This window comes from Limanda limanda, chromosome 9 (assembly GCF_963576545.1).
Source record: "Limanda limanda chromosome 9, fLimLim1.1, whole genome shotgun sequence".
NCBI classification, from domain to species: domain Eukaryota; kingdom Metazoa; phylum Chordata; class Actinopteri; order Pleuronectiformes; family Pleuronectidae; genus Limanda; species Limanda limanda.
In genome coordinates, this window is record NC_083644.1 from 8,697,096 (window position 1) to 8,723,644 (window position 26,549).

General features: G+C 42.4%; 1 protein-coding gene across 1 annotated transcript in view; it reads left to right on the plus strand.

Moving 5' to 3' along the window:
• The first annotated feature begins 5,149 nt into the window (after nucleotides 1–5,149).
• Nucleotides 5,150–26,549, plus strand: part of fcho1 (FCH and mu domain containing endocytic adaptor 1) — a 43,917-nt gene continuing 22,517 nt past the window's right edge. Inside the window, exons 1-3 of the mRNA XM_061078419.1 lie at nucleotides 5,150–5,202; nucleotides 16,643–16,693; nucleotides 25,953–26,044. Coding sequence (XP_060934402.1) covers nucleotides 16,667–16,693; nucleotides 25,953–26,044 — 119 coding nt within the window. The 5' untranslated portion in view covers nucleotides 5,150–5,202; nucleotides 16,643–16,666. The remainder of the gene's footprint in view (nucleotides 5,203–16,642; nucleotides 16,694–25,952; nucleotides 26,045–26,549) is intronic.

Here is a 26,549-nt window from a genome sequence, read left to right on the forward strand (position 1 = left end):
TTGAACGCATCAACAACTCCACTGTTTTAACTTTTAACTTCAACACAATAAATCAAATGTGACATTATTTCTTATGTATATGAACCTGTCAGGTATCCAGGGCTCGGAGCAAAGTTAATAATTTCCTAAATGGCATGCCATCTATCTCTGCTTGAGGCGTTGATGGACCATATCAGTGGTATTTTACAATCATGTCATGGTCCAATTAGAGGAGAAGCCTCATTAGTGCACTCGTGTCAAGGAGATAATGACGACAGGGACTCGGCCTCCTGGACACTCACGTCAACACAGAGGGACACAGTTCATCCACTGCAGTCCTGTGGAAAGAGGAAGTATCGAGCCCCGGTCACATTCAGATGAAAATCAATGACCTTCACACATCAACATCATGCCACAGTGAGAAGTGCACTGGGTTGGGTTGAAGTCTTAAAAGTAAAGTCAATGCGCCCCCTTGTGGCTACAAGGTTGTCTGAGTGTATTTGTCTGCTATGCTCACAGTTCAAGAGGTGAGAGTTCCTGTTCATTAACTCACAGCAAAACCTTGCATGTTCGTTCTCCTTATTGAAGTCTGGCAATTCAAAGATTTGCAGTTTTGTCTCATCTTACTAGATTATTGCCTCCATCCATTCATCCACCATCCATCCACACTGGAGGCCTGGAGCTAACCACTGGTGGTACTGGGCAAGAGATGAGGTAAATCAATCACAGGACTATTTTTGTGTTATAATAATTAAACAACAACAATAAGAAAAATACAAAGACATTGGATTTTATTGCTTTAATACGAACAACAAGAGCACGGATGTTTTGCTTTGATTAAGATGTTTGCAATACTTGATAATTCCTGCAGATAGCAGACTTAGCATCGATCAACATTTATGATATGATTGATCATCAGGGATCTTCTACTTGTCTTTACAGTACAAGGTGGCTGCTGTGACTTCCAGCCCACGGAGAGGCAGGGACCTGGCCCTCAGTGACTGTCTCAATAGAAGCTGGTGACAGTGCAGACCGTCACAACAACACGCTCATTTCCACAGTCGGGTGTTGAACACAGGATCTCCTTGAGAATAGAGAGAGCCTGCCGAGAGGAAAGTCTGGATCCAAAGCGGTTCCTGTGTTCATGAGCAGCGGAGGCCGTCTTTTGTCTCGGCAGCTTTAATCCGCCGGTCTGTTGTGTGGATGTGAAAGAAGCAGGAACGTGGAGACACACAGGAGAGGAGATGCCGAATAACCCCAATAATAGAAGCTCAGGAAATCCCTGGTTGCCTGCAAAATTAATATAATAACATCGACTTCTAAACAAGCAATAACACGATAATCTATCATTAGCTTAAAAGCAGACTACTTTGTCGGGTACAAATTTGTACCTAGAAATCTATGATCCTGATCTGACAGCAGTGAAAAGCCCCCCCCCGACGACAGCTCTTCATCTGGCACCTGCAGACACCCAGCAGGAATAATGTGTCACTGTGTGTTTGTTTACAGTGTATTGATATGGTGATGAATGAGATCCCCATCAGAAAGGACCTTTAGAGGGAGACAGATGAGAGCGTTGGGCCGTCTGAAGCGACGCCTCTGGGTAAGAATAGAAACGCCAACAGGTGGCAGGGGCTGATGATGCATAATTAAATTCATCAGCTCGTTTCATTTTATTCGGGAGATTTCACTGCGGATTTAAACGCTCAAAAGATTATCTTCAATTTCATTTGTGGGCGCAGATGGAAGTGAAGGGACACGGCCAACGAGAGTGTTTACGAAGAGTCAGGGTTTGTGTGTGACCACAGCTTTCTCTCTGTCGCACACTTGTCTGTCATCTCACACTGAACATTTGGATAAGCTACTTTACATGAGCTAAATCTTATGTGTTTTATGTCCAACATCCTCACAGAGATCTGAGATAACACGTTCTCTCTGCTGCAGCTCAGTGTCAGTCTGAAGGTGGAAGTGATCTCAGTCACAACACAGGAAATAGACTCTCACCCTGTAATGAGCGACCTCACTGCCTTTGACATTAAGTTGTGCTGCAGCCTGTATCGATTTGAGCATCACGGAGCATCAGCAGCTCCAGCAGCGGAGCCTCACAGCTCGGGTGTTTGATGTGTAAGAGCACCTGAAAGGTCGTGTGGACTTTAGTCACCACAGCGTTGCATGTGGCAGGACTCACACTGTCAACCAAAACACTAACAAAATATTAAATTATATATATTATCCCAGTCCCTCAAATATGCCTGAATGCCAAAACTGAATATCTTTTGGTTTTGCACTGTTGGTCGGACAAAACACGATGTAAAAAGACATTTTACAGAGAAAATGTATCAACTTTGAATATAAAATACAATCTGCAGCTTAATCAGTAATGGAAATAATTGTTATTTTCAGCCCTATGAGTCATTTGTCAAGTTTCAACCCAAGTTTCTTTCATCTGTTTTATTCTGAAAAGATAAAAAAACACTAATGGCACTCAGCAGACCTCTTCCAAGGCCCAACAGTCCCCTTAAAATCCATTAAGCTGCAATATCACTTTCTATTTTTCATCAAGATTCATGTATTATTCCCTCAGAATTGATGAAAAGGCCAAAATACGCCCCATCTTGCAAAGTTTAAGAATGTGATAAAAAAAAAAGACATTTTTAGATCAATGTCCCATCCTTCCACCTAATTGTGTGGAAATCTGTTTAGTGACTCTTTTACATATATAATCCCACTGGTCAGCGTTACTTAGCCTATGATATCCGCAGCAGTAACCTTAATGACAATCGTACTGAAGTGCCATTTTATTTTTTCATCACTGTTCTCTATTCAACAACATATTGGCGAAGTAGACAGTTCTAGAATTAGGCTGCAGCTGCAGGATTGATTAGATCCTTCTGCTCCCAGAGCGATATGAAGCAAAATGTGCGTCATGACACTAGAGCGTGAGTTGTTAGTTTCCCTTAACTGCCCCCAAATCAGTACAGGCTGAATTTTAAATTTCCGACTCACGGTTAAACTGCACTATATGTTACAGGACGGTTCTGCTATCTACAACCAGCATCTCACCAGAGCTACAGCCATTACCTCCCCCAGGACGACTGTCACCAGCCCAGTCATGTTATCTGACATTGATAAGGAGGTTGACATAGAGATAAATATATTCCTGTCACTCAAACATATCCAGCACCAGCACGATAGACGTGGTGTCTCGTTACCCTTCAAGCTGAACTGCTGTCACACGCAGACGTTGGGTAATGTAGGTTAAACCTGTGCTAAAAATACAAGTCAAAAGTCTAATCACAAGATAAGTTGATCTGTATTCCACCAAATCAGTCCTCATCAATATATTTATTTTGTCATAGCATTTCTGCACGTAAACAACTGGGCACAGGAGAATCCTTATTTCTTGGCCAGTAAAATCAAGCTGTCCCTTCTCCATCTCTTATAATTAACTGGGCTGTATAATTTAGATCATTCACTCTGATACTGATGCTAGAAAATAAATTGAGGCTGCAGCTGAATTCCAAAACATTTAAAGAGTCCGAATGAAAAAATACATTCCTATCGTGCCAGGAAAGGAGAAATGGATCAGTATCACTTTATGATATGATAAATTATTACTCAAATATAAAACGTTTCCTGTTATAACATGATAGCTCTCATTGAAATGAGTGTAAGTTTTATGATTTCACAATAATTTATCAAGGTCAACACTTTATGTCCTAACATGATACTGATTAATATTTGCCTTTTCGATGCAAAGTGGCAGCAGTAGATTTCCATAAGGCCGTGTGGCACATTTCTTACACTGGACGCCTTGAAGCTATGTTGGTTTGTTGACTGAAGGAGGTCCGTCCCAAAGACACAAAACAACACAACCAAGAGTTTGTGTTTTGGCTCTGACTTACACTTGTTGTGACTGTATGCAAAAGACAGTTTACGTGTAGGGCTTTCCGTGTTGATGATAAATAACAGCATCTATATGACTCAAGGGGCCTGACCGCACTGGCTTTTGGAGGTCGATATAATAGATTAGTTTGAGGAGAACAGAGTAGAGCTTTGGTTTCTTCCTTGTGTTTCCCCTTATCTTAAACTCTCCTGACACTGTCGCCTCTTAAACCTCCCAACTGCTGCCAGGACGGCTCATTACCTAAAGAGATATAAAAACAAGGTATTAGACTAGCTTGTGGGCATTATTATAAAACAAACCACCTGTATCATTTCAATCTGATTAAACAAATGATGAACAAATGGAGTCTTCATGCATTTTTTATATATTTACAAAAATACACACTTACACACCGCACAAGTTTACCAGTTACCAGTTACTTCACCAGTTACTTCAACTGTATTGGATTTGGCTGCAGCACTGTTTACCCCTGAAACTCCAGAAGGGTTTTGTGGACTCAAACCCTTCACCCACCACCTCCATCTGCACAGTGGTGTACGGAAGAGGATTAGGGCCACTGTGGAAGAAACAAGTGAGCTCTGAGTTTAAACTCAGAATTCTGACTTTTTTCTCAGAATTCTGACTTTAATCTCAGAATTCTGACTTTAAATCTGAGTTTAAAGTCAGAATTCTGAGATTAAAGTCAGAATTCAGAGATTAAAGAATTCAAACTTTAAACTCAGAATCTCAGAATTCTGAGTTTAAAGTCAGAATTCTGAGATTAAAGTCAGAATTCAAACTTAAACTCAGAACTCACTTGTTTTTTCCACATTGGCCCTAATCCTCTTCCGTAGTGGTGAGTAGATAATGAGTGAATTTACATTTTTTGGGTGAACTATCCCTTTAATGTTAAAGTATCAGTGTCCTAATCGTCAAATATATATTTATATTTATTTAAAATGCTGCTGTGAAGCAGATCAAACGAGTTATCAAACCACTAAACCTTAATTTATCCATTATTCTTAATTTTGCAGCACAAACGTCCTTTACACTGAAGTTCTGCAGCCTGTACTTTGTGGGCGTTCCCTCTGAGACAGCTACCCAATAGGCTGCGCGCATACACTCATAAGACCCTCCTTTTTCACGGTTGCTATGCCTACTAAGCGTTTCTTCCAGAGTGACGGGCCCGGGCAGCCAATCAGCGAGGGGCCAGGGGTGGGTGGGTAGGGTTGGTGGGGGGGGTGAACCGGTGCTGGATCTTCTACTACTCAGATCGAACCGCGGCGGGAGCAGGCGAGCGGCTGCGGGCGGAGAATGTTCCAGAACCGACCGAGCAGGTAACGACCTCTTTCTTCCCCGGTTCCCCCGGTGGTTCCTCCCGGTGGTTCCTCCTCCCGGTGAGTCCGGTCCGAGTCCCCGGGCTGCGAGGCGCCGGAGCCCGGGGAGAGAGTCACCCGGGACCCGTTGGTGTCATGGTTGGATTCAAACTGGCGGCTGGTTGTGTTGTGACATGTGAACGGAGGGAAACGCAGGTTAGACAAAACAACAACACACACACACAGACTGAACTTGTGTGAGAAGGAACCCGAGTGTGATATTATAGAACGTAAGTTGTGTTTCTTCCTGAGGACGGGTGTGTAGTGTGTAGCATCTTCTGGGGCTGGATGCTGCTGGTGTGTGTCTGTCACTCACAAGTTCACATCACTGAGTTTAACATGTGGGCTCTGGTTGTTTGAAACACTAAGTTTATATAACTATGTGAACCTGGGATCAAGATCTTTACAGGGCTTTTTATTAGGATTTAAAATAATAGGTTGATCAAACAATATCAGTATTTATCAGAATATCATTTTCATCAATAGAAATATAACATAAGCTTAAATATATCAAGCAAGCACAATGAGGAGTTGGAAGAGAAATTCTAAACCAAGATTTGTACAAATTCTTACGAGTTTCGAACCACAACGTTCACAGAGGAGCAGAAACAAGTCTTTAAACTTAAAATAAACAATAATGTGACGTTTATTGTGAGGATTATTGATATGGACTGATTTGAAAATGTTTAACTTGATGCCATTTTGGGTGATAACTAGCCCTACCTTAGTTTTTAAATAGTTGTGACCAAGGTCATCGGACAAAAACCTAAATTTTTACCTAAAATTTTGCCTGGCCGGTTTATGGGTTGGCTGATAATTTTAGTAGATGTAATCCTTCCACAGCTATATCACTATATTCGCTGATTTGAAAACTTTCATTTCATAGAATAAACAATGCAGAGAAGATGTAGCTTACTTCATACCTTATTATCTTCGTAAATCAGGTCTATTTATGGTTTTTACAATTAAGTTTAATGCTTTCTTGAATTAAAACGTAGTATGTTTGTGTGTTGGTTTCGATGGAAAACACTTCATGTCTTTCTTTAATATAACCACAGAAAGGATCTTTCTTTGTCAGTTATTTCTTTATAACTGTAAAGATGCAGTATGTGTTCCTGTATCTAAATGGCTTTTTCTCCAGGTTGTCTGGATTACTTCACAAGCCAAAGACAAGCAGCTCAGGTTGACTGGAGGCGCCTGCTGGTGTGAATGAATGTGAGAGAATGTGAATATGCCTCAAACCTTTGTGGCCAGCGTTGACAAATGTTGGTTTTGTACTGGTGGCCTGTGTATCTGTTCACAACAACAACCCTGGTTTGAAGGCACATTTCCTGTCGCTCACACGTGTTTGAACGTGGTAAAAATCCTTCAGATTGTCTATCATTTGTCGGCTGACGTGTGATTCTGCTTTGATGGATTTCACCGACAGTCTTCGGGGTTAAAAGGCTTCAAAAGTGAAAGTAAGACGATTTTTTTTTCGGGGAGTTTTGGTGGCAGTTTGCTTCACTGCCTCATTTTTAAGACGGTATCTGTGTCAGGTTGCACCGAAGCTGCATCAGACTGGAGTTCCCCTTTGACTGCCTGATAGATTTTTCTCGGTGACATTCAACTTCATTTCCTCGCAGCTGTAGCATGAAGCCACTGCAGTCGCACATCGTCAGACCCAACCCGGCTGTTTGCTCGCATTGTTTTTCTCTCTGTGTCTCAGAAAGCAAATGGCTGGTGCTGAGTCGTGGCTGCTGCCGGGTCTTATGATATCAGTGAAGTAAACAACAGGCTCCCTGGTGCCTTGACTGCAACAGGAGAGAGAGCTTCTCCCTGCTGAATTCTGAGGCACAGTCAGGGTGTGTGGGATGGAGATAAAAGTCACTGAGCAAACGGAGGGGGGGGTGCGACGGTTTCACTATCAATATCACTGGATGACATAAATATATACCAGCGTTGGAAAGCCTGTCTTCTTGGCAGATCGTGTTTGATGCTGGGCAGACCTTGACTATCGGTATTCATTTTCTCTTTTTAGGGTTAGGGTTAGGGTTAATCAATCAATCAATCAATCAATCAAGTTTTATTTGTATAGCCCATATTCACAAATCACAATTCGTCTCATAGGGCTTTAACATGGTGTGACATCCTCTGTCCTTAACCCTCAACAAGAGTAAGGAAAAACTACTAAAAACCCTTTTAACAGGTAAAAATATGTAGAAACCTCAGAGAGAGCCACATGTGAGGGATCCCTCTCCCAAGACGGACAGAAGTGCAATAGATGTCAAGTTTTAAGAAAACATCATCAGGATTAAAGTTTTTAGCAGCATCGATGAGGGTAAACATTTTTTCAATACTATATGTGAAGCAGTCCTGCTGCAATCATAGTCTCTGGTCAGCAGCAAGATCACGATCCAGCATCAGGATGGGATCCACTATAGTCCACAGTTATTGTCCACTGCCGCCAGTTAGAATCCATTTGAGTTAAGGGATGTGGGCCTTGTAGTAAAATGATGAAATACTCCTAGATCTGCCAGATGAATGGCTTATCAATATACTTGTCATGGTTGGATTCAAACTGGCGGCTGGTTGTGTTTGACATGTGAACGGAGGGAAACGCAGGTTAAACAAAACAAACTTGGTTGAGAGGGAACCCGAGTGTGATTATATAGAACGTAAGTTGTGTTTCTTCCTGGGGACAGGTCCGTAGTGTGTAGCATCTTCTGGGGCTGGATGCTGCTGGTGTGTGTCTGTCACTCCCAAGTTCACATCACTGAGTTTAACATGTGGCTCTGGTTGTTTGAAACTGTAAGTTTATATAACTATGTGAACCTGGGATCGAGATCTTTACAGGGCTTTTTATTAGGATTTAAAATAATAGGTTGATCAGACAATATCAGGATTTATCAGAATATCATTTTCATCAATAGCAATATAACAAAAGCTTAAATATATCAAGCAAGCACAATGAGGAGCTGGAAGAGAAAATTCATCTAAACCCAAGATTTGTAAAAATTCGCAGCTCTATAAGTGAGGACAGGTTGGAATTAGAGAATGTTCTGTCCGCACCCGAGAGGGATTCTGTTTGTTGCATCCAAACCCGTCCCAGTGGAATGCATCCAGAGATATGAGACATGCAACAGGTCATCATGAAGCCACAGGAAGTGAGGAGGCGGGCCACCTGAGAGGATAATACATGCAGGGAAAAATTGCCCACACCTCTAGTCTCACCCTCGGGGGGGGTTTGCTGATTGTCATATGGTTGACTGCTTCTTTCCTCACAGCCTTTTGCAGCAGCCATCTACTGAAAAGAGATAGACTCCACACGTGTGATGGAGGAGGAAGCAAAAGAAAGAAGCCGAGGAAGAGTTATCTGCTTTGCATTTAGATTTGAATGGGCTAGATGTTTGTGCTGAGCTGACGCCTAATCTGACAACAACCTGCTGAGCGGGCGCCTCGGCTCAAATATTCAAATACTCGACTCATGTGCACACGCTTGCAGCCATGCATAGTTAATGAGCTGTACTCTTACTCCCTGATGACTCCTCTTTCTCTCTCTTTGACCCATAAGGATCTTCTTACTATTACTTATTGCTTTATTGGGCCTCCCTCTTTCTCTGTGTTGGCTCTCCTGCCACACATCATGTGGTGCCCATGACAATATTAATTAAACATGTGACGCCTCTCAGATGTAGGCTACAGTGCTGCAAGGCCTCCCCTCATTTTTTGTTGCCAAGCAGGGCAGGACCCAAAGGCAGAGAATCTCAGGCAAGAAACAGTGAAGCTAACGTGTTACGTAATAAACCTTAAACAAAAATCTTAGTACTTTTAATTCCAACACACTCGATTAACTGTGTATCTAATTGTATGTATTGCACACAGAGAGGTGACAACAGGTGGAATTCTTTATAATAGCACGTCATACAAACCCATGACCCGAGCCTGAGGTGGTGAATGGTCCCAGCCAAGGTCTCCTAATGGCAGATGGGAAGATCCTGGGGCAGGATGGAGGAGCAGGCCTAACCCACAATCCACCCACCCACCTTGGCTCCTGTCCTGGGTCTATTTCTGGGTTACTGGTTCATTTCATGCTGTGCCGTGCTCGAGAACCAAGAGCGATGATAAAGAGAGACGACTGATTTTAGATCATTTTGTGGATTTGCTTAATAGCAGCACGAAGAGCGGTATTTTACTTTGAGATTATTTCTACTACATCAGAACTTAAAAGGGACCAATTCATCCCATTCATATTTAATGGTTAAGCAACTCATCAAGAAAACATTATTCATATAGGAAAAACATACTTAAGTATCAGCCCTCATCACTTCCTTTCTCATATTTTGTTGGTTAGTGACCCAAAGATGTTTTCCTTGGCTTTTGGAAATTGTAATGGCTACTTTTTTATATTTCATAGACTAAACAAATAATTGATTATGTAAAACGAACTTACAAAATTATCAACTTTTTCTCGTGCTTCTTTATTGCTTGATTTGTTGAGTGTCTGCAATAGTATTGAGAACATCTTCTCAAGCACATTGTTGATGCTATCTTTAGCTTTATGAAATTGTGACTGGCATTATTTTTAACAACATGCTGACCAAAATAAAGACCAAATGAGTAAACAGGAAAATAAGCAATCGATTAATTAATGATTAAGTCGCAAAAATACTCAGCGAGTCATTGAGCCTGTGAAATGTCAAGGTGACCTCTTCAGATATCTCGTTTTATTTGACTCCCAATCCAAAACCTAAAGATGGTGAAGATAAACATTAATTATGAACATTTTAGAGGGTATAACTGGCACATATTTGGCATGTTTGCATAAAAACGCAGATTAATTAGCCGGGTTTGTTGTTAATGAGTCACTAAGACAGCTTGAAAGAATCCTCGGCCTCAACACTGTCTTAATTCACCGAGTTGAACCCACATGCTCCTCTCAAGCGTGTGCACGGACCTCCACATGCACCGTGAGGGTGTTTGCCGTCTCGCCGTGCGCTCGCCGCTCTCACACAGCTGCTGATGCCAGGGGCTGGGGGGGGGTGATGCCCGCCTGGCACGTTGTCATAGACTGAGCTGGACCGAGGGCCGTGTGCTGCTGTGACAAAAGCACATTCAGGTCTGGACAATGGGGAGCTGACAGCCTGGGTTGTGTTTATCACTCTTGCTCTCTCTCTCCCTCACAGCCCTCCTGTCTGTTGTGTTTGCTGCCTCACTGTTTCTCTCTCTGTCTCGATCGCCCAAGCCTCGACTACACACTCACCGAGCAGCTTGTTTATCGCTCTGAGAGAACGGCTGTGTGCTGGATCGCTTTAGTCATTAAACGCAGGCTGTAATTCTGTCATCAAGTCGGCGCTGATGTGATTGTCGGTTTCAGTGAGTCATCGTTAAAGTGTGGGCTGTAGTTTTACTGGGCTTTTTGTCGACTCATTTGGCTCTGAGAGGTGAGCTGACGATTTAAGAGAGCTGAAGCTGCCGTCGGTAATTGTAGCAATCATCTTTCTGTTATAATAGACAAACAACGAGTCACCCCCAGGATGCTGAGTAACTAGTGAGGTCAGTGGCTCTGTTGATCGTTATTTCATCTTGAAGCTTCAAAACATCAGTTTACTGACGTCACTTTATTTGCACCAATGTTATAATCTTTTTTGTGAATGAAATGTCAGAAACGGACGCTCATCTAAACGTGTCAGAGCCCGAGCAAACATGTTCTTGATTTGCTCTGCGAACAGTCCAGAACCCCAAAGGCATTAAATGTACAAGTCATTGTAAAACTCACATTCGGAAAACATAAGGCTCACCATTTGTTTGAGAAATTATCGATTATCAAAATAGTTTTGAGTCTAAATGATTGGTTGATCATTCCAGTCTTTTTTCAAGCAAAAAAGCTAAACATATTCTAGTTTTCCTATATTATCACATTTTATCAACTATAAATCTTATCTAACTATAAAAAAAATGTATCTAGTAAAATTATCTGAAATTTATTTGATAATCAATTTAAACAGTAGTTGAAGCCATAAAAATCGGTGCTCAATCGTTATGCAGGGGTCATGAGCCCCCTCCTCCCCAAGGATGACCTCTTGTTAACATGTGACCAAAAGCTCACATTTAGGCCATATGATAAGTCTCGAGACAGCGCCATTAACTCAATATAGAGCATGAGTCATAGGAGTTTGAATTTCACTAACATGTTTGGTTTGAGCAACTGTGCAGACAGATGCAGTCTTGAGATGTGGAAACGTTAAAGAACTGATTGCCTGCAGACGTGAACTCTGTGTGGTGCCACTACTGGGAAAAATAAACTAAATTGAACGGCATCAGAGCTCATATTGAAGCTTGACCAATCAATCAACCCACACAGGTTTCATATATCAATAAAATGAAACTGCTAAACCTCCACGGTGAAGTCTCAGAATTACCAGCCACAGCAATGACTCATCCCACGCTGCTGGATGTGGCAGGAGCCTGTCGGCGGTGTTCAGGGCGGAAATAAGGCCTGACGTGAAATGATCTCTCCTCCACGCTTCGCCAAATCCGGTTTGAAGGTAAAGCTGAAGGACAGAAGATCGACTGTGAAGTGGACCTCACATCAAGGCTGCAGCTGCTGCATAGATTCCGCCTGTTTGTCGTTGTCCTACCTCTCAGTGTGTCCCTGTGCTGACAGAACACAAACCTGACTGCTTTGCTGTTGTGTGTAATGGTTCCTAAATGCACTGGGAGTTTAAAGCTACTCTCGGCTATTAATTGCTTTACTGATTGAATTGTTAAGTATTTATTCCCGATAATTGACTATAGACTGTATATTGAAGATGGACGGCTTGACAACAAGTGAAGACATGTTTTAGAAAACAATTTTTCTCTTCTCTGTCGTTTTTGTCACTCAATTATTTGTCTCACCTGTTTGGAGGCTTGTTTATTTGTACGATATGAATTCCTGGGTTTTAAGAATCCACCCACCTCCTCTCTCCTCTCTGTTTTGTACCTTTACTTCTCCATTCTCCTCTCTCGGTTCTTTCTCCTTTTTGCCATATTCTGTCTCCCTGCTGCTCGGCTCCCTGAGCTCGTGACAAATGAGCCTGTGCGGAGGTTACTGAAGCATCTTTACAGCACACTTGAACGTGTCATTACATTTAACCCAATTCCATTTTTATTTGGTCTTTGAGCCGGAGGAGGCGGCTGCTCTCCGGTGTTTTCACAGACGCTGTGAGGAGAGAGACACGAGGAGTATTGCCTGTCCACCCTCTCTCATCTCCTTTCCCACCCAGAGGAGGGAGAGAGGCAGGTAGAGGAGGTGAGGAGGCGGGGGTTTGTGTTGACCTTCCCTCCCTTCCTTCAGAGAGACATCTGTCATAGACCCCTCTCCTGCAAAATAATGATGAAAACAGAGATGCTGAAAATGTGGGCGGAGAGGACACAGCCTTTATTTCCTGCAGGAATGAAATGGGTTGTGGAGACTTATTGTCTGTGTATGAGAATTTCTTTCACTCCGCCCCATCTGCTTTTGTAAGTCCTAATTTCTCATGGCAGCCATCTGTGTTGTCAGAGCAGCAGAAGAGGTTAGTGTGGGATCATTAATAACGCTGGTAGCTTTGTCTCCCTGCTTGTCTTACAATGATATGATCCTCCCCTCAAACCTGCTGTTTGTGTATGAATTCCTTTGCTCTACTATCGATTGATTGTGCTGCTGCTCCACCTCTGCACTCTCTCTCTATTCGACAGGTCACACATAATCATCGAGCATCGAATTTAATGTGATCAGGATCACAAGGCATGGGTCGTAGGCATTTTACATTATGCTTGTACTCAGTTGGGAACAAGGGCCACAATGGCTGTTTCTGAACCTCAGATCGGGAGATTTAAAATAAATTGTTTATGTCCCTTGACTTATGTCTTGGCTCATATATCTGTCTCACTTAGCATGTGTGTGGATAAGGGCCCAGTGAAGTGCCTTGTCTAATTTGGTGCCATTTGCACGTGCAATAAGTTCAATATTAATACCAGGGCTCTGTAGCAGAGACGGCTGAGACTCATCACATTAGAGTCGCTGTCTATTACGAGAACAGCACATTTAGGGCAACTGCAACCACTCATCCTCTAGTTTGAAGGCTCTGAGTCGAGCTTCCCTGAGCTTTGAATAAACAGGTGAACAGTTCTTTGTGCAACAGTGGTTCTGTGGACTGTTTCCCGCAGCCAGTCTTCACTAGACGCTGCTGAATTACTGCAGGTCACTTTTACATTTTCTGAATTTTAAGAGCACCCTCTGTTCCAAGAAAAACTACTTCAAATGGTCCGATTCGCTTATAAATTATGAATTTCTTGGATCTGTAAAGTGTTTGTGCCTGCCTTTGGTTGTTCTTATATGGTTGAACCATGTGTGCTAGGGGACTCTTACAGCCTTTGCACGGGCATTTAATCTCTGAATATAAAATGATCTTGAGCGAGGACGGAATCAAGGTCGCAGCGTGTCCCACTTCTTCTCTGGGGTTTTGTTTGCCTGAGAGCTGATTTCAGCTAAACATGTAGTTGGAACCAGATGGAGAATGCTGGATGTCAGCTACTTCTATACATCCCACCGTGACTGGTGTCCATATGGGGTCCCCGGTGCATCGCTCGCCCGGTTTTTTGTGTGTCTGGATCAGGCTGCGGGAGGATTATTACAAAACGGTTAATCATCTCAGATCTACAGGATGTTTCAATATGGTGGAACCAGGCTGCCTGTCGCAGGAGGAAAACAAGTGGCTTCTGATACCTCACAGTCATGATCTTACATCTGTCAGCCTCTTTTCTCTTTGTCTGAAAACCATCTGATGGTTTAATGTCCCCCTGCATTGGCATTTTACCATGAAATATCTGCACACTCTGCATTACTTGGGCCTGGGGAGTCACTTCACTGATTGGCTGTTTTACTTTGGTTTGTTTGGTTTAAGTCTTTATTTTCTGGAGAGCTGTTGAATTTATAGATTTTGTATAATTATCACAGTATAACTAGATATTCAATACGATTTATATGGTTTATCTTGGAATATATCACTCATTAGAATACAAGCTTAGCTATCAAGTAACACTAACACTTATTAAGCTGCTTTCAGACCTGCACTGAACTCAAGACATTTTCCAGACAATGAGAAAACTTTAATATGAAAATGTTTTTAAAAAATGTCAGTTATTAATCCCCAAAATGTTGAATAGATATTGTATCAATTGTATAACTTGTAAATAAACAAAAAAATGTATAATAATTAAAAATAAATGTATCAAAATACATTATGTACTGATATTGTTAAAATAATCCCTTATTAGTGTCACAATTTGCTGTGATTCAGCGACAACGAGTTCAGTAAGGAACAGGCATCTGTAAAGTCTTAAATACACATTCATAAACTGAACCCATTTAATTTAACTGGCAGAAATGAATATTACACAGTTAAATAGTGAAACCTGAGTCTAAAGTACAGTCAGGAATTGGTGCGTATGATCTGCTGAGCAGTGCTGGTTGTAAAGTCTGATCCTGGTTCACCCATGCTGCTGGCTTCACTGAATAAATTATTTAAATTCTAATATTTAACTTACATTTATTTATTCATGTAAATCTTGTTCTTTAGTTGGAGCCTTGTATTTGGCTGCATCGGTTTGAACTCTGTAATCCTGCTGCACTGGCAGATAGCTGTATAACATTGTGTTCAACCAATCATTCAAACTACAGTTCAGTGCAGAGCTCCAGAATCTGCAGGTGAGGACAGAGAAGGCATAAATGAACCAGAATGAGAAATAAAACTGTGCTGGATGTACTGGACGACTTGTGCTTTACGTCAGCCTGATTATTCCACGGTAACTAATGCATAATATGATAATTCTGTCAAATCGTGACTCCACTGTAAGAAAAAAAAAAAGGTAGTGTTGTTTTTTTGCCTCATCCTGCGCTTTGGTCCTGCTCTATAATGTTTCTCTCCAGCTCTGCCAAACAGAATGTCCTCTGCAGGGGCCTCCAGTTCCACTGCTGAGCTAATTAACAAGGTGTGAGGTGTGCGTACACATGGGTACGTGTGCGGACACGTGTGTGTGTGTATGTGTGTGCGCACACTGGTATGTAAAGTAGGTCTTGCAGTTTATTGTTGCTGCCTGATGCCAGGTCACCAAGCCTGAGCCGAGTCTGTGCCAATACAGAGAAAGGGCTGTTGTCAGCACACACACACACATGCTCACACACACACGCTCACACACACACGCTCACACACACACACACACACACACACACACACACACACACACACACACATGCTCACACACACACGCTCACACACACACAGTCAGCAGAATAACCTGTGTGTGATCAGCCCTGGGGACATACTCTCACATTATGGATTCTCTAAAAAAAAAGGGCACAACCGAATTCCAATGATTTTGCGCTTGTGTTTGTTTCTGTAGTGTGTGTTTCTGTAGTTTGTGTTTCTGTAGTGTGTGTTTCTGTAGTGTGTGTGTGAGAGTGTAGAGGGTCATAGGTGTGTGCTGAGCAGCTACTATTGAATTCCCTCCTGCCCTCAGCCAATTAAAATCTGTCAGAAAAACAATGCTGTCGTGACTCCAGCTTAAAAAGTTGTGGAGACGTGTTGTTCGATGTCTTGGCTGTTAGTGAATCATTCCACCCAGTGCATGTCTCAAAGCCGCTTAAGTTATTGATGGTGTATCGTTTAAAAATATCTTCAATGCAAATATGAGTCGTCAATATTCAACTCTTGGTAAGAAAGCTAATGAGAGTATCCCGCTTTATTTATTTACTGTAGAAAATGTTTTAGATTTTTTGTGACCAATCCTTGTTTTCTGAACAGTTACTGAAACAACTCATCACACTACTTAAATATTAATTGCAAGCTACCTTTTTTAATCATACATTGCCTTTTTTAACATTAGATGTCTGATAGTGATTAAACATGTGTGGAGGTTTTTTTGTGAGCAGCCGCAGATGTGAGCTGCAGCATCTGATTGAATGTGACTCAACCGGCGAGTATCGCATCCACCACTTTCACCAGCTGTGATCTCGTCCTTGGTGGCTGCCTCCATCGATTCATCTCGTCTCCCCCGTATTCCCTCCCTCTCCCTCCTGTCACTCCTCCTCCCCTCTTCCCTCCTTTTGAAGTCATCCGTTAAGCGCTCCTCGGCTCTCTCCTCCTACACTGAAGGTGTCTCTGGAGTTTTGACAAAGCCAGCGCTGTCTGGAAGCTTGTTTAAGTGCAATTTACAGAGACGTTAATACTGCGGTTTATTACCAGAGAGCAGAGAGAAACAACATTTTACAGATTGTTACAAAGAGCCCACGACGCAGCCTCCTGCTCTGTCTCACCAGCTCTGAGGCTGTGAAGTGGAGAAGAGAAAAGGTCTTAACGTCAGCTTTTTCTCTAATGCAGCTCTTCCTCTTTTACAGGTTGCTGTGAATCTCCGTGTGAAGATGGCCTTCTTTCAGAACAACTTCTGGGTAAGTGTCTTGAAAACACTTAAAAAAGCAGAAGGGCACTGGCAGAGACCTTCCCCACAGCCCAAACGACCCCTTATGAAACCACGTTTATATTCCCTAGATAGATTTTTATTTGGATCCGCACCAGATTGCAAACACTAACAGAAATGCTCGTGATATGACCGTTGCTTGGCTCATGTCCCATCCTTCCACCTAGTTTTGTGGAAAGATGATATAAGTATTTGCAAAGAAAAGATTAAAAACCTCACGTCCTTGGTGGAGGTTATGACTCAATATAACAATGGAGATAATGCAGGAGAACACTTGTGGGTTATATTGATCACAACTTAAGCTTTAACTGCCATATATATCTTGTTTACTTATCATTATTATTATTAATATTATAGTTGATTCACAACTTTGATTCACTGAGCTTTTCGTTCATATTCTCAGTGGACAGCTGAGCTTCTGGCTCCCTGCTGCTCGTCAGCTTCTCACTGGAAGCGGTTGTTGTCTCCCTCCTCCGCTCGCCTGCAAACAATAGAGATCGATCCTGCATTCATCCTTCTGCCTCATGGGAAGAAATCTCATTCACATTATTCTGCTTCTTTTGCAGAAATAATGTCTCTTTCTTGCAGCGTTCCATAGAAGTAAATGGTTATTTTCTACAGCAATTACAAACATCACATAGATTTATGAAAATGTCATATTAATTGACTAAATGTGGGCAGTAATTAATGGCTTCATTAGCAACTTTTGACAAATGTGCAAAGTGGAGGAGAGAAACCCCCCCACCCCCAACCCCAAACATCAGCCTTTTCCTCCTGCTGTGACTCTGCCTGCTCTCTCCCTCATTTTCTCCTTTACCCTCACATTCTCCTCTCCACGCTGTCCCTGCACACCTGGTGCATCTATTTCAGGTGTGGCCTACTTCCCCCCCCCCTCCTGTCAGACTACAAAACCTCCTCAGTAATATTTTAGCAGTTGAGCCAAAGCGAGCCGTTAAGATACAGGAATAAGATTTGTACGATTACCGATCCTGTCGAGAGACTTTTTCCTGAAAGCATAAAGATGAGGAGATGCTGTCTGTGGTTTATTCTGTCTTTCAGTCAGTCATCTATGATCCATGGATAGTGTCGTGGTGCCGTCTTACAGCTGTGGGCACAGAAGCATGGTCGACAGGAAGGGAGACAATTAGATCCAGGCACTAAGACTCTGTATTTCAGATTAAATGTCTTGGCTGCGTTACAGTGCTTTCCTCCGAAATGCATTAAAAAAGGCTTCATTTTGATTCAAACCAACATTTAGAGCAACGTGTGCGCCTGCATGTGTGTTTACGTGGATAAAGCAGTGCTGCACACCCAGCCTGCTGTCAGACACAAATAGCTGTGTAATACAAATCAGCCCTTTAGTTCATTATCCAGCAGCCTCTTGGGAGCTTGTCACAAACGGGGAGGCTCGACTTGTTTGGCTGAAGAACATTCACGACCGCTCACAAAGCCTCCTCATTACAAACACACGGTCCTCTCCCATTGACTAAATAAGAGCTGGGCTCACAGTTAACAGGGTCCAGTCAGCTATAATCATGCACATCCTCAGTAAATCCAGGTGCAGCAGGAATAGAACTTATTTCTCTTAGGATTGGTGCTTTCTATTTCCCCCAGAAAATCTGACACACCAGAACATATTAAAGCTGCAATAATAAGTCAATCAATCAGTTTGTGGATCAACAGAAAATGAATCGGATATAACTGAGTATGTTGAAACCCATCAGGTTTGTACCTGGACTGTTTTCTCTGCAGACAGCTGCCTCATGCTGGTTTTAGGTGAGATAACTTACTCTACATTAAAACGGGTGTATTCATTATTAAGGACACACGTTGAAGGATCTTCAGTAAAATTCCCGTCCCTGCTCTCAGAACAGACCATGTTTTGTCTCTGCACTGATGAGTAGAGGACAAACAGCCCGGCACATTATCCAGGGGGGATTTAAAAGGACTGTTTGAATGACGACCAGTAAAGAGCATCAAGCTGTTCTGGTTTGGGGCTGTACAGTTGCTGTCTCGTGTCTTCTTTTCTTAGAAACAGCTCCTTCTCTCCGCCTGCAGTGACAAGAGTGTGTTTGCGGGAAATGCACAAAAACAACGACGGCCAGTAGTTTTCCATTGTTGCCTTCTTCTCTGCATGATGATGCTGGCGCTGCTATGATCCCATCAATTTAAGTCATGGGGTTTTCTCTCGGGGCGAAGAACAGTAAACACACAGTGTGAAACTCGTTGTCCTTTCCATGTTTCCCTTCCTCCCCTGGTCATTACTTCCAACCTCTTCACTGCTTTCATTCTCTCTCAGTCATGGATCTGTTCTTGCTCTGATTAGATTGAGAGCCAAGATAGATCAATAGAAGAGTCTCTTTATTTGTGTTCATGTTCCAAAGCGTTTTGGGAAACCCTTGGACCTTAGAGATTTAGCTTGATGTTTGGAACATTATTAAATTCACTGGATCAGCCAATAACAGGTTGTTTCTTATTTAAATTGTCATGATATATATACAGTGGTATATGTATATAGCTCCCCCAACACACACATGAATCGATTGTGTTGTATATAAAGATGGATGATATGACCCAAAAGATTCCCAAAAAATAAGCCATCGTCAGCCTATCTTGACTGCCCCCTGGTGGCTGGCTGCAGTTTAGTTCTTAAATCCCGCTTCCTCCATGTGAGCAGATGGGACATGGAAATATCACTAAAATGTCAAAGTTCACATCGATCAATTTGTACTTTTGTCCGGGGAAGTGGAGACACATCCCCCATCTTTAATTACAGTTTGTCATTTAGTCTAAACAGCCTCTATTTTTATTTGAGCAAAAAGGATGATTACACAACAACAATTGCTGGAACTAATGTTGTCTATTGTAAAAAAAAACTGATCCACTCATCAGCGCAAACTGCATAATTATAATTTTTTTTTTTTATAAACTTTAATTGCACCTCCTCAGTTCAGTATGCACTTCACAGCTTTCAGCTTAGGATCATGCAGCATCTCAGACTTGCAGAGGGGAATTCTGTCAGAGCAGCCGAGTGAACTAATGAGTTTGGATGACGGGCCGCTGCTACCTGCTCCTGATGCTATTGACTCCCCTCTGCTGTGGGACAGTTCCTTCTGCTCAACCCACCTGGTCAGCAGTAAAGCTCTCCGTGAGTCAGCAAGGCTCGCTGGATGGAGTCTGGTGCATGGGTGGAATGTTATACAGCTGCCTGAGAGAGACAGCTACAGTACGTGGCGCACAGAACTGGACCTTATGGAAGTTATTAAAAGTTTCTGTGGCAGAAAGTAAATTTAATGTAATTTAGACATTTACCTATAGAAACATGTACACCTGAGTAAAAACTTTGGAATGAACATTTGTTTGAACAGTCTCTCAAATAATATTTAGTCTAGAAATGGAATTAATCCTGCTGAAAGTAACCTGGAAGTATTCAGGAGAAACCAGTTTTATTTTTGTATTATATTCTTATTTCTGCAGATTAGACATTAGAGACTTAAGAGAAATAATGTATATATCGCATGTTGAACTTCAAATGTCAGATGTGCAGCTCGATGTTAACAGATGTTAACATCAGTCCTTAAAATAAATGTTATATTGCTGGGTGTTCATTTGACACCCTAATAGTTACAGTCCCTCCTTGATAGATCTGCTGCCAGTGTTGTGCCGCTGTACAACCTGGAGGTTGAATTATGATTCCTTTCAGTGCTTTGTATAAACCTGCACATATGAGGTTACAGATGGAGGTTGCAGAGAAATATGCACAGCCTTGCTCCATCTGTTATTTTACCTTTTTAAGCAAGTTGCTTATGTGTGAGGGTGGTTCAGAGACAGAAAACACCTTCAGCAAACAAGTTGTACACTGAATCTGAATGTGTCCCCCTACGCTCACAGCTCCATAATCCCGTTTTTTTTTCTGGTCGGTTCTGCTGCGTTCTCCTCAGTGTCCTGGTTTCATTTGAGTGAAAGGCCGTATTACACAGCAGGAATGCCCTCAGACATCAGATCCTCTCACACCGACCATAAAGGCACATTTGACCATTTGCCAGAACTAAAGGCAGCACTTTAGACAGTGCCAGAGAGCGAATAAGTGTATTAGACAGCCAAAGCCCGACAGTATCAGACAGCTGAGAAGCACCACCAGAAATTCCTGCTTGTGTTTGTGTTGAAATTCTAGCAAAGAAAAACCGACGTCTGGAGGAAGCAGCTTGAAAACGGTTGTAAATTAACTTCTCCTTATAGTGCTGAACTGGTGTGACATCTTCTCATCGCCATCCCAATGAATGATTTCCTCTTCTGATACGATTCTGAGATGTCACCCGCCTCCGTGCTCCTCTAACCACACACAGGTCAAACAGGTTTTCCAGACCAACCTGTATTCCCCAAGGATGTTACGGTTGTAAACCCTGTTTAATAATTTGACTGGGATATGTTGGTACTCGTCTTACACACGTTGGCATCACGCTATGTGTTGTGTTTGCTCAATTGGCAAGTACATACAGGCTTAACATAGAATCTACAAAGGGTTAGGGTTTTTAGCAACCCTCTCTTTTGAAAAATCTGATATTTGGTTGATATTTTGGGGAGAAATGTGATGTTTCTAAAAAGCCCGATTTATATTTTTCAAGCTTGAAGTCCTTAACAAGGACCATCGTCAGTCCAGTGACGAGCGCACTCATCCAGTCGAGTGAAAGAGACAGCTGCCAGTCATCCATTATTCAGCCTCCTTGGAAGCAAATGCCCATTGTGTCTGTCCAGGAAAGAGGAATGTGACAATTGAACTGCGAGGTTGGTCAGACGCTAGGCATTACCAAGACACTTTGTTGTTTTGTGGATTGAATGTTGCAGATACGATTTTAGGGGTCTTGTTCATTAGAAGCCATAGAAAATCCCCTGTCGCCTCCTTTTCATTTACACTGTCTGCTCTTCTGTGATCTTACTGTTTGTTGTAGTGAAGCCCAGGTCTCCTCAGCGTTTGTAATTAGCCTGAGGGGAAGTGTGAAGAATAAGAATCAGCAGTCGGAGCATTTGCATAGACCAAACACTGGAAATACATAATGTAAAACACACAAAGTTTCACACAGGCACACACTAGTGAAACCATTGTCCAAACAGGAAATGTCTGTTAGTGTGTTCTTGTTTTTTTTCTATTTGATCAGTTATCTAAAGTACGGTCTGTTGATGATTCAGTCGTAGTATAAATGAAAGAAAAGCTTTGTAAGCCCACATTTCCAACTGCAAGCCTTTGAAAGTCTGTAAACTCACGGGATCAGCCTCATCTCAGCCGTGGCACCTTCGTGTTGTGTTTTTGTAACAGCGGTTCTGAGCCTCTGAGAATGTTTGAGCAGCAGTAAAGACAAGTTCATGTTGGAGATCAACAAATGGCCAAATCTGGATTTACAACCAAATTATTTAGTAGATCACAACTGTTTTATCTGTGGTCTGATATCGTTTCTGTGTTTACGTTTCCCACTATGAAAACTTTTATTTTATAGGATAAACAATGCATAAAAGATGTGCGTTTTACATTTACATTTGTTGTTATTTCCTTTATACATACACGTTCTATATAGTTATAGTTTCCTCGTCTTCATGAGAAAGTTGTCCACATACAGATTTTGTACTTCTGGTCTCCACAACCACCCCCCTCCTTCATCCCTCTCTTCTTCTCTCCCATCATCCCGCTCATTGTCATGGTAATGTGCTCCATCGTGCGTGACCAAACCAGTCAACTTAATTGATGAAAAAAATCAGTTCAGGAGAGAGAAAAAGGGGGTTTGCATATATCAGACGTGAGGAGTGTAATTCTAAAGGCATGAGGAATACATAACCGCACTTGAAAAAGACTATGAGTGGGTTTGCAGCTCTCATGTTATGTCCTAGATTCCTTGGCGTGACTCAACATCTATAAGTGCCACCTCATATCTGCCTGTTTAATCAAGAACCTGCACACTTACACACACCGGAAAGTAGTTCAGTGTCGGTGTGGTCTCACTTTGACAATGCACATATCAATGCTCACCTCATTTAAAATGAGGTGAGCTCAGGTGCATTGATGTTGCATTGTTGCCTTAATATAAAGCGTTTGATCAACAAAAAACCTGGTCTGACGTCAGTGGCATAGTAATTTACCGAGGGCATTATCAAGCTATATGCTCCTTCTTAGGTGAGTTCACAAAGTGCGTGCACTCTTTGTTACACACCATAGACTATTTATAAAGATGGACATCGCGTCTCCACTTCCTTCCGTAATGCTTTTTACATCCTTTGAAGCCAGAGTCTGCAAGAAGTGATGAACATCCTGCAGATACACGCCTGACCGACCACGAGCCAATCTGGAGGTTTAGTCTTGTTTTTCAGCATCAGATTACCTGTAAGAACCAAGTGAGCCATCAAGATTATTTGGCTTCACTTGAGGAAAGCTGTCATGTCTGTTACTCATAGAGAGTTTGCTCTTGTGCAAAGTAAAAGTAGAGTTGAGTTGCTTTTGAAGGAAAGTGGAGTTAACATGAAGATTTGTTTATTGAAGGTTTCTCTTGAAACACACCCATAATAAAAGGGAAACAACCATTTTGAACCATTTGTCTGGAAGAGCCATCTTTTATTAACAATGTTTTACTAGTAAAAGTGACATTGCAAACGCCCTCAACACACTGGCAGTGTGTGATTAGAGGATTAAAATAAAACATTCAGTCTTTCGCATCTATTCTATAAGATACAAGACAACAAAAGGCTGCCAACTTATCAAAAACATTAATGAAAGTAAGAAAACAGATTCTGAAAAGGAGGCGAAAACTGCCACAACTAAAAGGGCACTGGCAGAGTGCACACATCCACCAAGGCTTAAATGAATCCTCTCCAGAAGTTAATGGGTTCCAACCATCCTTGGCCCACACCCCCACTCTTCCACCAAGTTTCAATAACCTTGGTTCAGTAGTTTTTGCATAATCCTGCTAAAAGTCAGGCAGTCAGCAATGAAAACACAACCTCCCTGGCAGAGGTGATAACAGCAGTGAGACGTCCATTAGAAATTATTCAATGCCAAGTTACGAGGATCCAGTCTGTGTCTGCAAAAGTCAACATGATACGCTGAGCAGATAAAACACTTTAATACCATAACATTATGGGATATCCCTCCTGGCACCAGTGCTATTCAACAAGTCTTACTGATGGATATCATTATCAAATACTGGTTATAAAACCATTTGAGCTCATCAATCATCTGAGGACATGCTCTTGTTTACATTCAGCCAACTCACAAGTCTGCAGCAGTGGTGGACAGGTGCTGTGTCAAGCTGTGGAGAGGCAGGTGTGTGTGTGTAGGCTCAGAATGGCAGCTCGTCTTTCTGTAGCGAGGGTAGAGTTTCAACAAAAGGCGTCTGCCAACTGCATGAAAGGGACAAAACCAAGTGAGACTATTGGTCGCACTTCAGAATGGAGCAGACCACAGCCGGTTTGAGCCGGATTCCACCTCCACCCTTCCACTGTTTATATAAAACTAATGTCAAAACATTCGACTATTGTGTAATAATACAAAATCCTGTTCTTACGCTGTTTATAAGAAGATCTCTCACCTCTATCATGAAGCATCTCAAAACAGCTGTTTCCCCTCTTGACCACTTGAGAGTCGAGGGCTTGATACGCCTCTCCAGTCGCTTTCTGCTCTGTATTCTCACTGTGGTGTGTGTGTGTGTGTGTGTGTGTGTGTGTGTGTGTGTGTGTGTGTGTGTGTGTGTGTGTGTGTGTGTGTGTGTGTGTGTGTGTGTGTGTGTGTGTGTGTGTGTGTGTGTGTGTGTGTGTGTGTGTGTGTGTGTGTGTGTGTGTGTGTGTGTGTGTGTGGTTGTGGGTGACCCTTCCTAAGCATTCCAGCCATTCCCCTGGTACCTGGGAACTGGTCTGTTCTCCTGCGACGGTGTATTTTTAGGTCCTGAGAGGCAGCTGTCTGTGGTCTGTGTCTCTGCACCGACAGCCCAGCTGCTGACTGAAAAAAATGTAGACAGGCTCAAGAAACCAGCTCTTAGTAAAAACACTGCGTCTGTCGGCCACTTTTTGGGATTAAGGGGACTAGAGCTAAGACAGGTGTAGGTTTGCGTAATTATGACAGTGGCGGGGGTGAGGTGGTCCTGGAGTCTTTGGTAAATCTGCATACCTGCAAGGTCGGCATCTCTCCTCTCCACAGCAAACCCCAGCTCTCTGGCTTCCTCACAACTGAGTCATACTGAGATGTGGCCCCTGCAGCTTTGATGGTTAAGCTAATGAGAAGCAAACAGTGAGAGATGATCCAGTGGAGTGCAGAAGCATAACAAAAAAAAAGAATGAATTAAAATAAATCATCTCTTGTTTGAACCAAAAGCAACAAAATGCCCAAAGCTCCAAAGAGAGACGAGCAAAATTAGTCTCAGTCTAAACTGACCTTCAAACAGTGAAGTTAAATTTATATAATGTTTTCCGACATGACAAGATTTCCAGAGGGTCTGAATGTGAGAAAGCAAACGTCCAGGTCAGCTGCTCCTGACATTTCTCTGGAACCTTTCCCGAAAGCCCTCCAGTAAAAAGTCTGAGTGAGCCCATGTGAGAACACGGAGAGACAATTTGTGGAAATTTCACAGCAAGCAAGCGGACATGTTGTTGAACTCTCCAAAACGCAATAGACACAAAACTGAAACTGCTCCGACTGGTCCGATTCACCGGTTAAATCTGCAGACATTGGTTGAGGTGTTGGAGAGAAGTCTTTGACAACAGAGAGCAAACTGTCATGACTTTCCAAGTTGAGCTGCTTGTTACTGTCAACTCCTCAGCGGGGGTGTAATGCACCTTCAGGGCTAATGACAATTCCTTCCATAACTTCGTATTTTCACCGGACATACGATAATAGGCTGAGGAAAGTTGGATTTTTTCTGGGCCTTTCTCCTTTATTGACAAGACAGTAGGTGTAAATTGGAGAGAGAGATTGGGGGAAGACACACTCTTTGCACATAAAACGTTTTACAGTGCTATGTGTTTTTGTTAGATTTTCCTTTTATGAGTGTGTCTGTTGAGCCTCTGAAGCCTTTACAGGACTATCAGTGGCAAAATGAAGTATTTGCTTAACCAAAACAAGTGTGATCCTGGTAACACCAAAGCATCAGCTGACATCTCTATCTTTAACTCCTTCATGTTTGTTAGCTGTTCTCGTTCGGGTGCTAACAGACGGTGTGTGTGTGTGTGTGTGTGTTTTATTTGTACCTCGACAGGGGGAGAAGAATGCCGGCTTTGACGTGCTCTACCACAACATGAAGCATGGCCAGCTGGCAACCAAGGAGCTGGCTGAGTTTGTCCGTGAGAGGTAAGGTTGTTGTGCATTTGTGAATGTGTGTGTGTGTGTGTGTGGGAGGTGGTGATGGAACTTGATTTAAAATAAAATATTCTGGAGCGATTGTGCCAAGGTTTGGTGAAACGCTCAGAAATGATCGATGTTCTATTTGTTATGTCATCCGTCGTTTATTTCAAGTCTGAACGATCCGAATTTTGCCGACATTTTAACAGTCCTTTCTCTGTTAAGACGGCATCAGTCAGCTTTGACCTCTGACCCCTGTCCACACTACAGTGCTACTTTTTGACTTGTGCTATCTGTCAAACACACTCGTACACAAACCCTGATTTATCCCTTTAACCTCCAGCAGTGTAGAAGTATCCATCAATCCTCAATAGCCAAACGCTCTCTTTAAATTCTCTGAATTCTTTTAATGAGTTCCATCGCCTCAATTACCTCTAATTAAACACTTCTTAAATCAAATTGCCTTTGTAAATCAGCCTGACAGCCCTGTGAATTACCTCCATAGGTTCGGCCA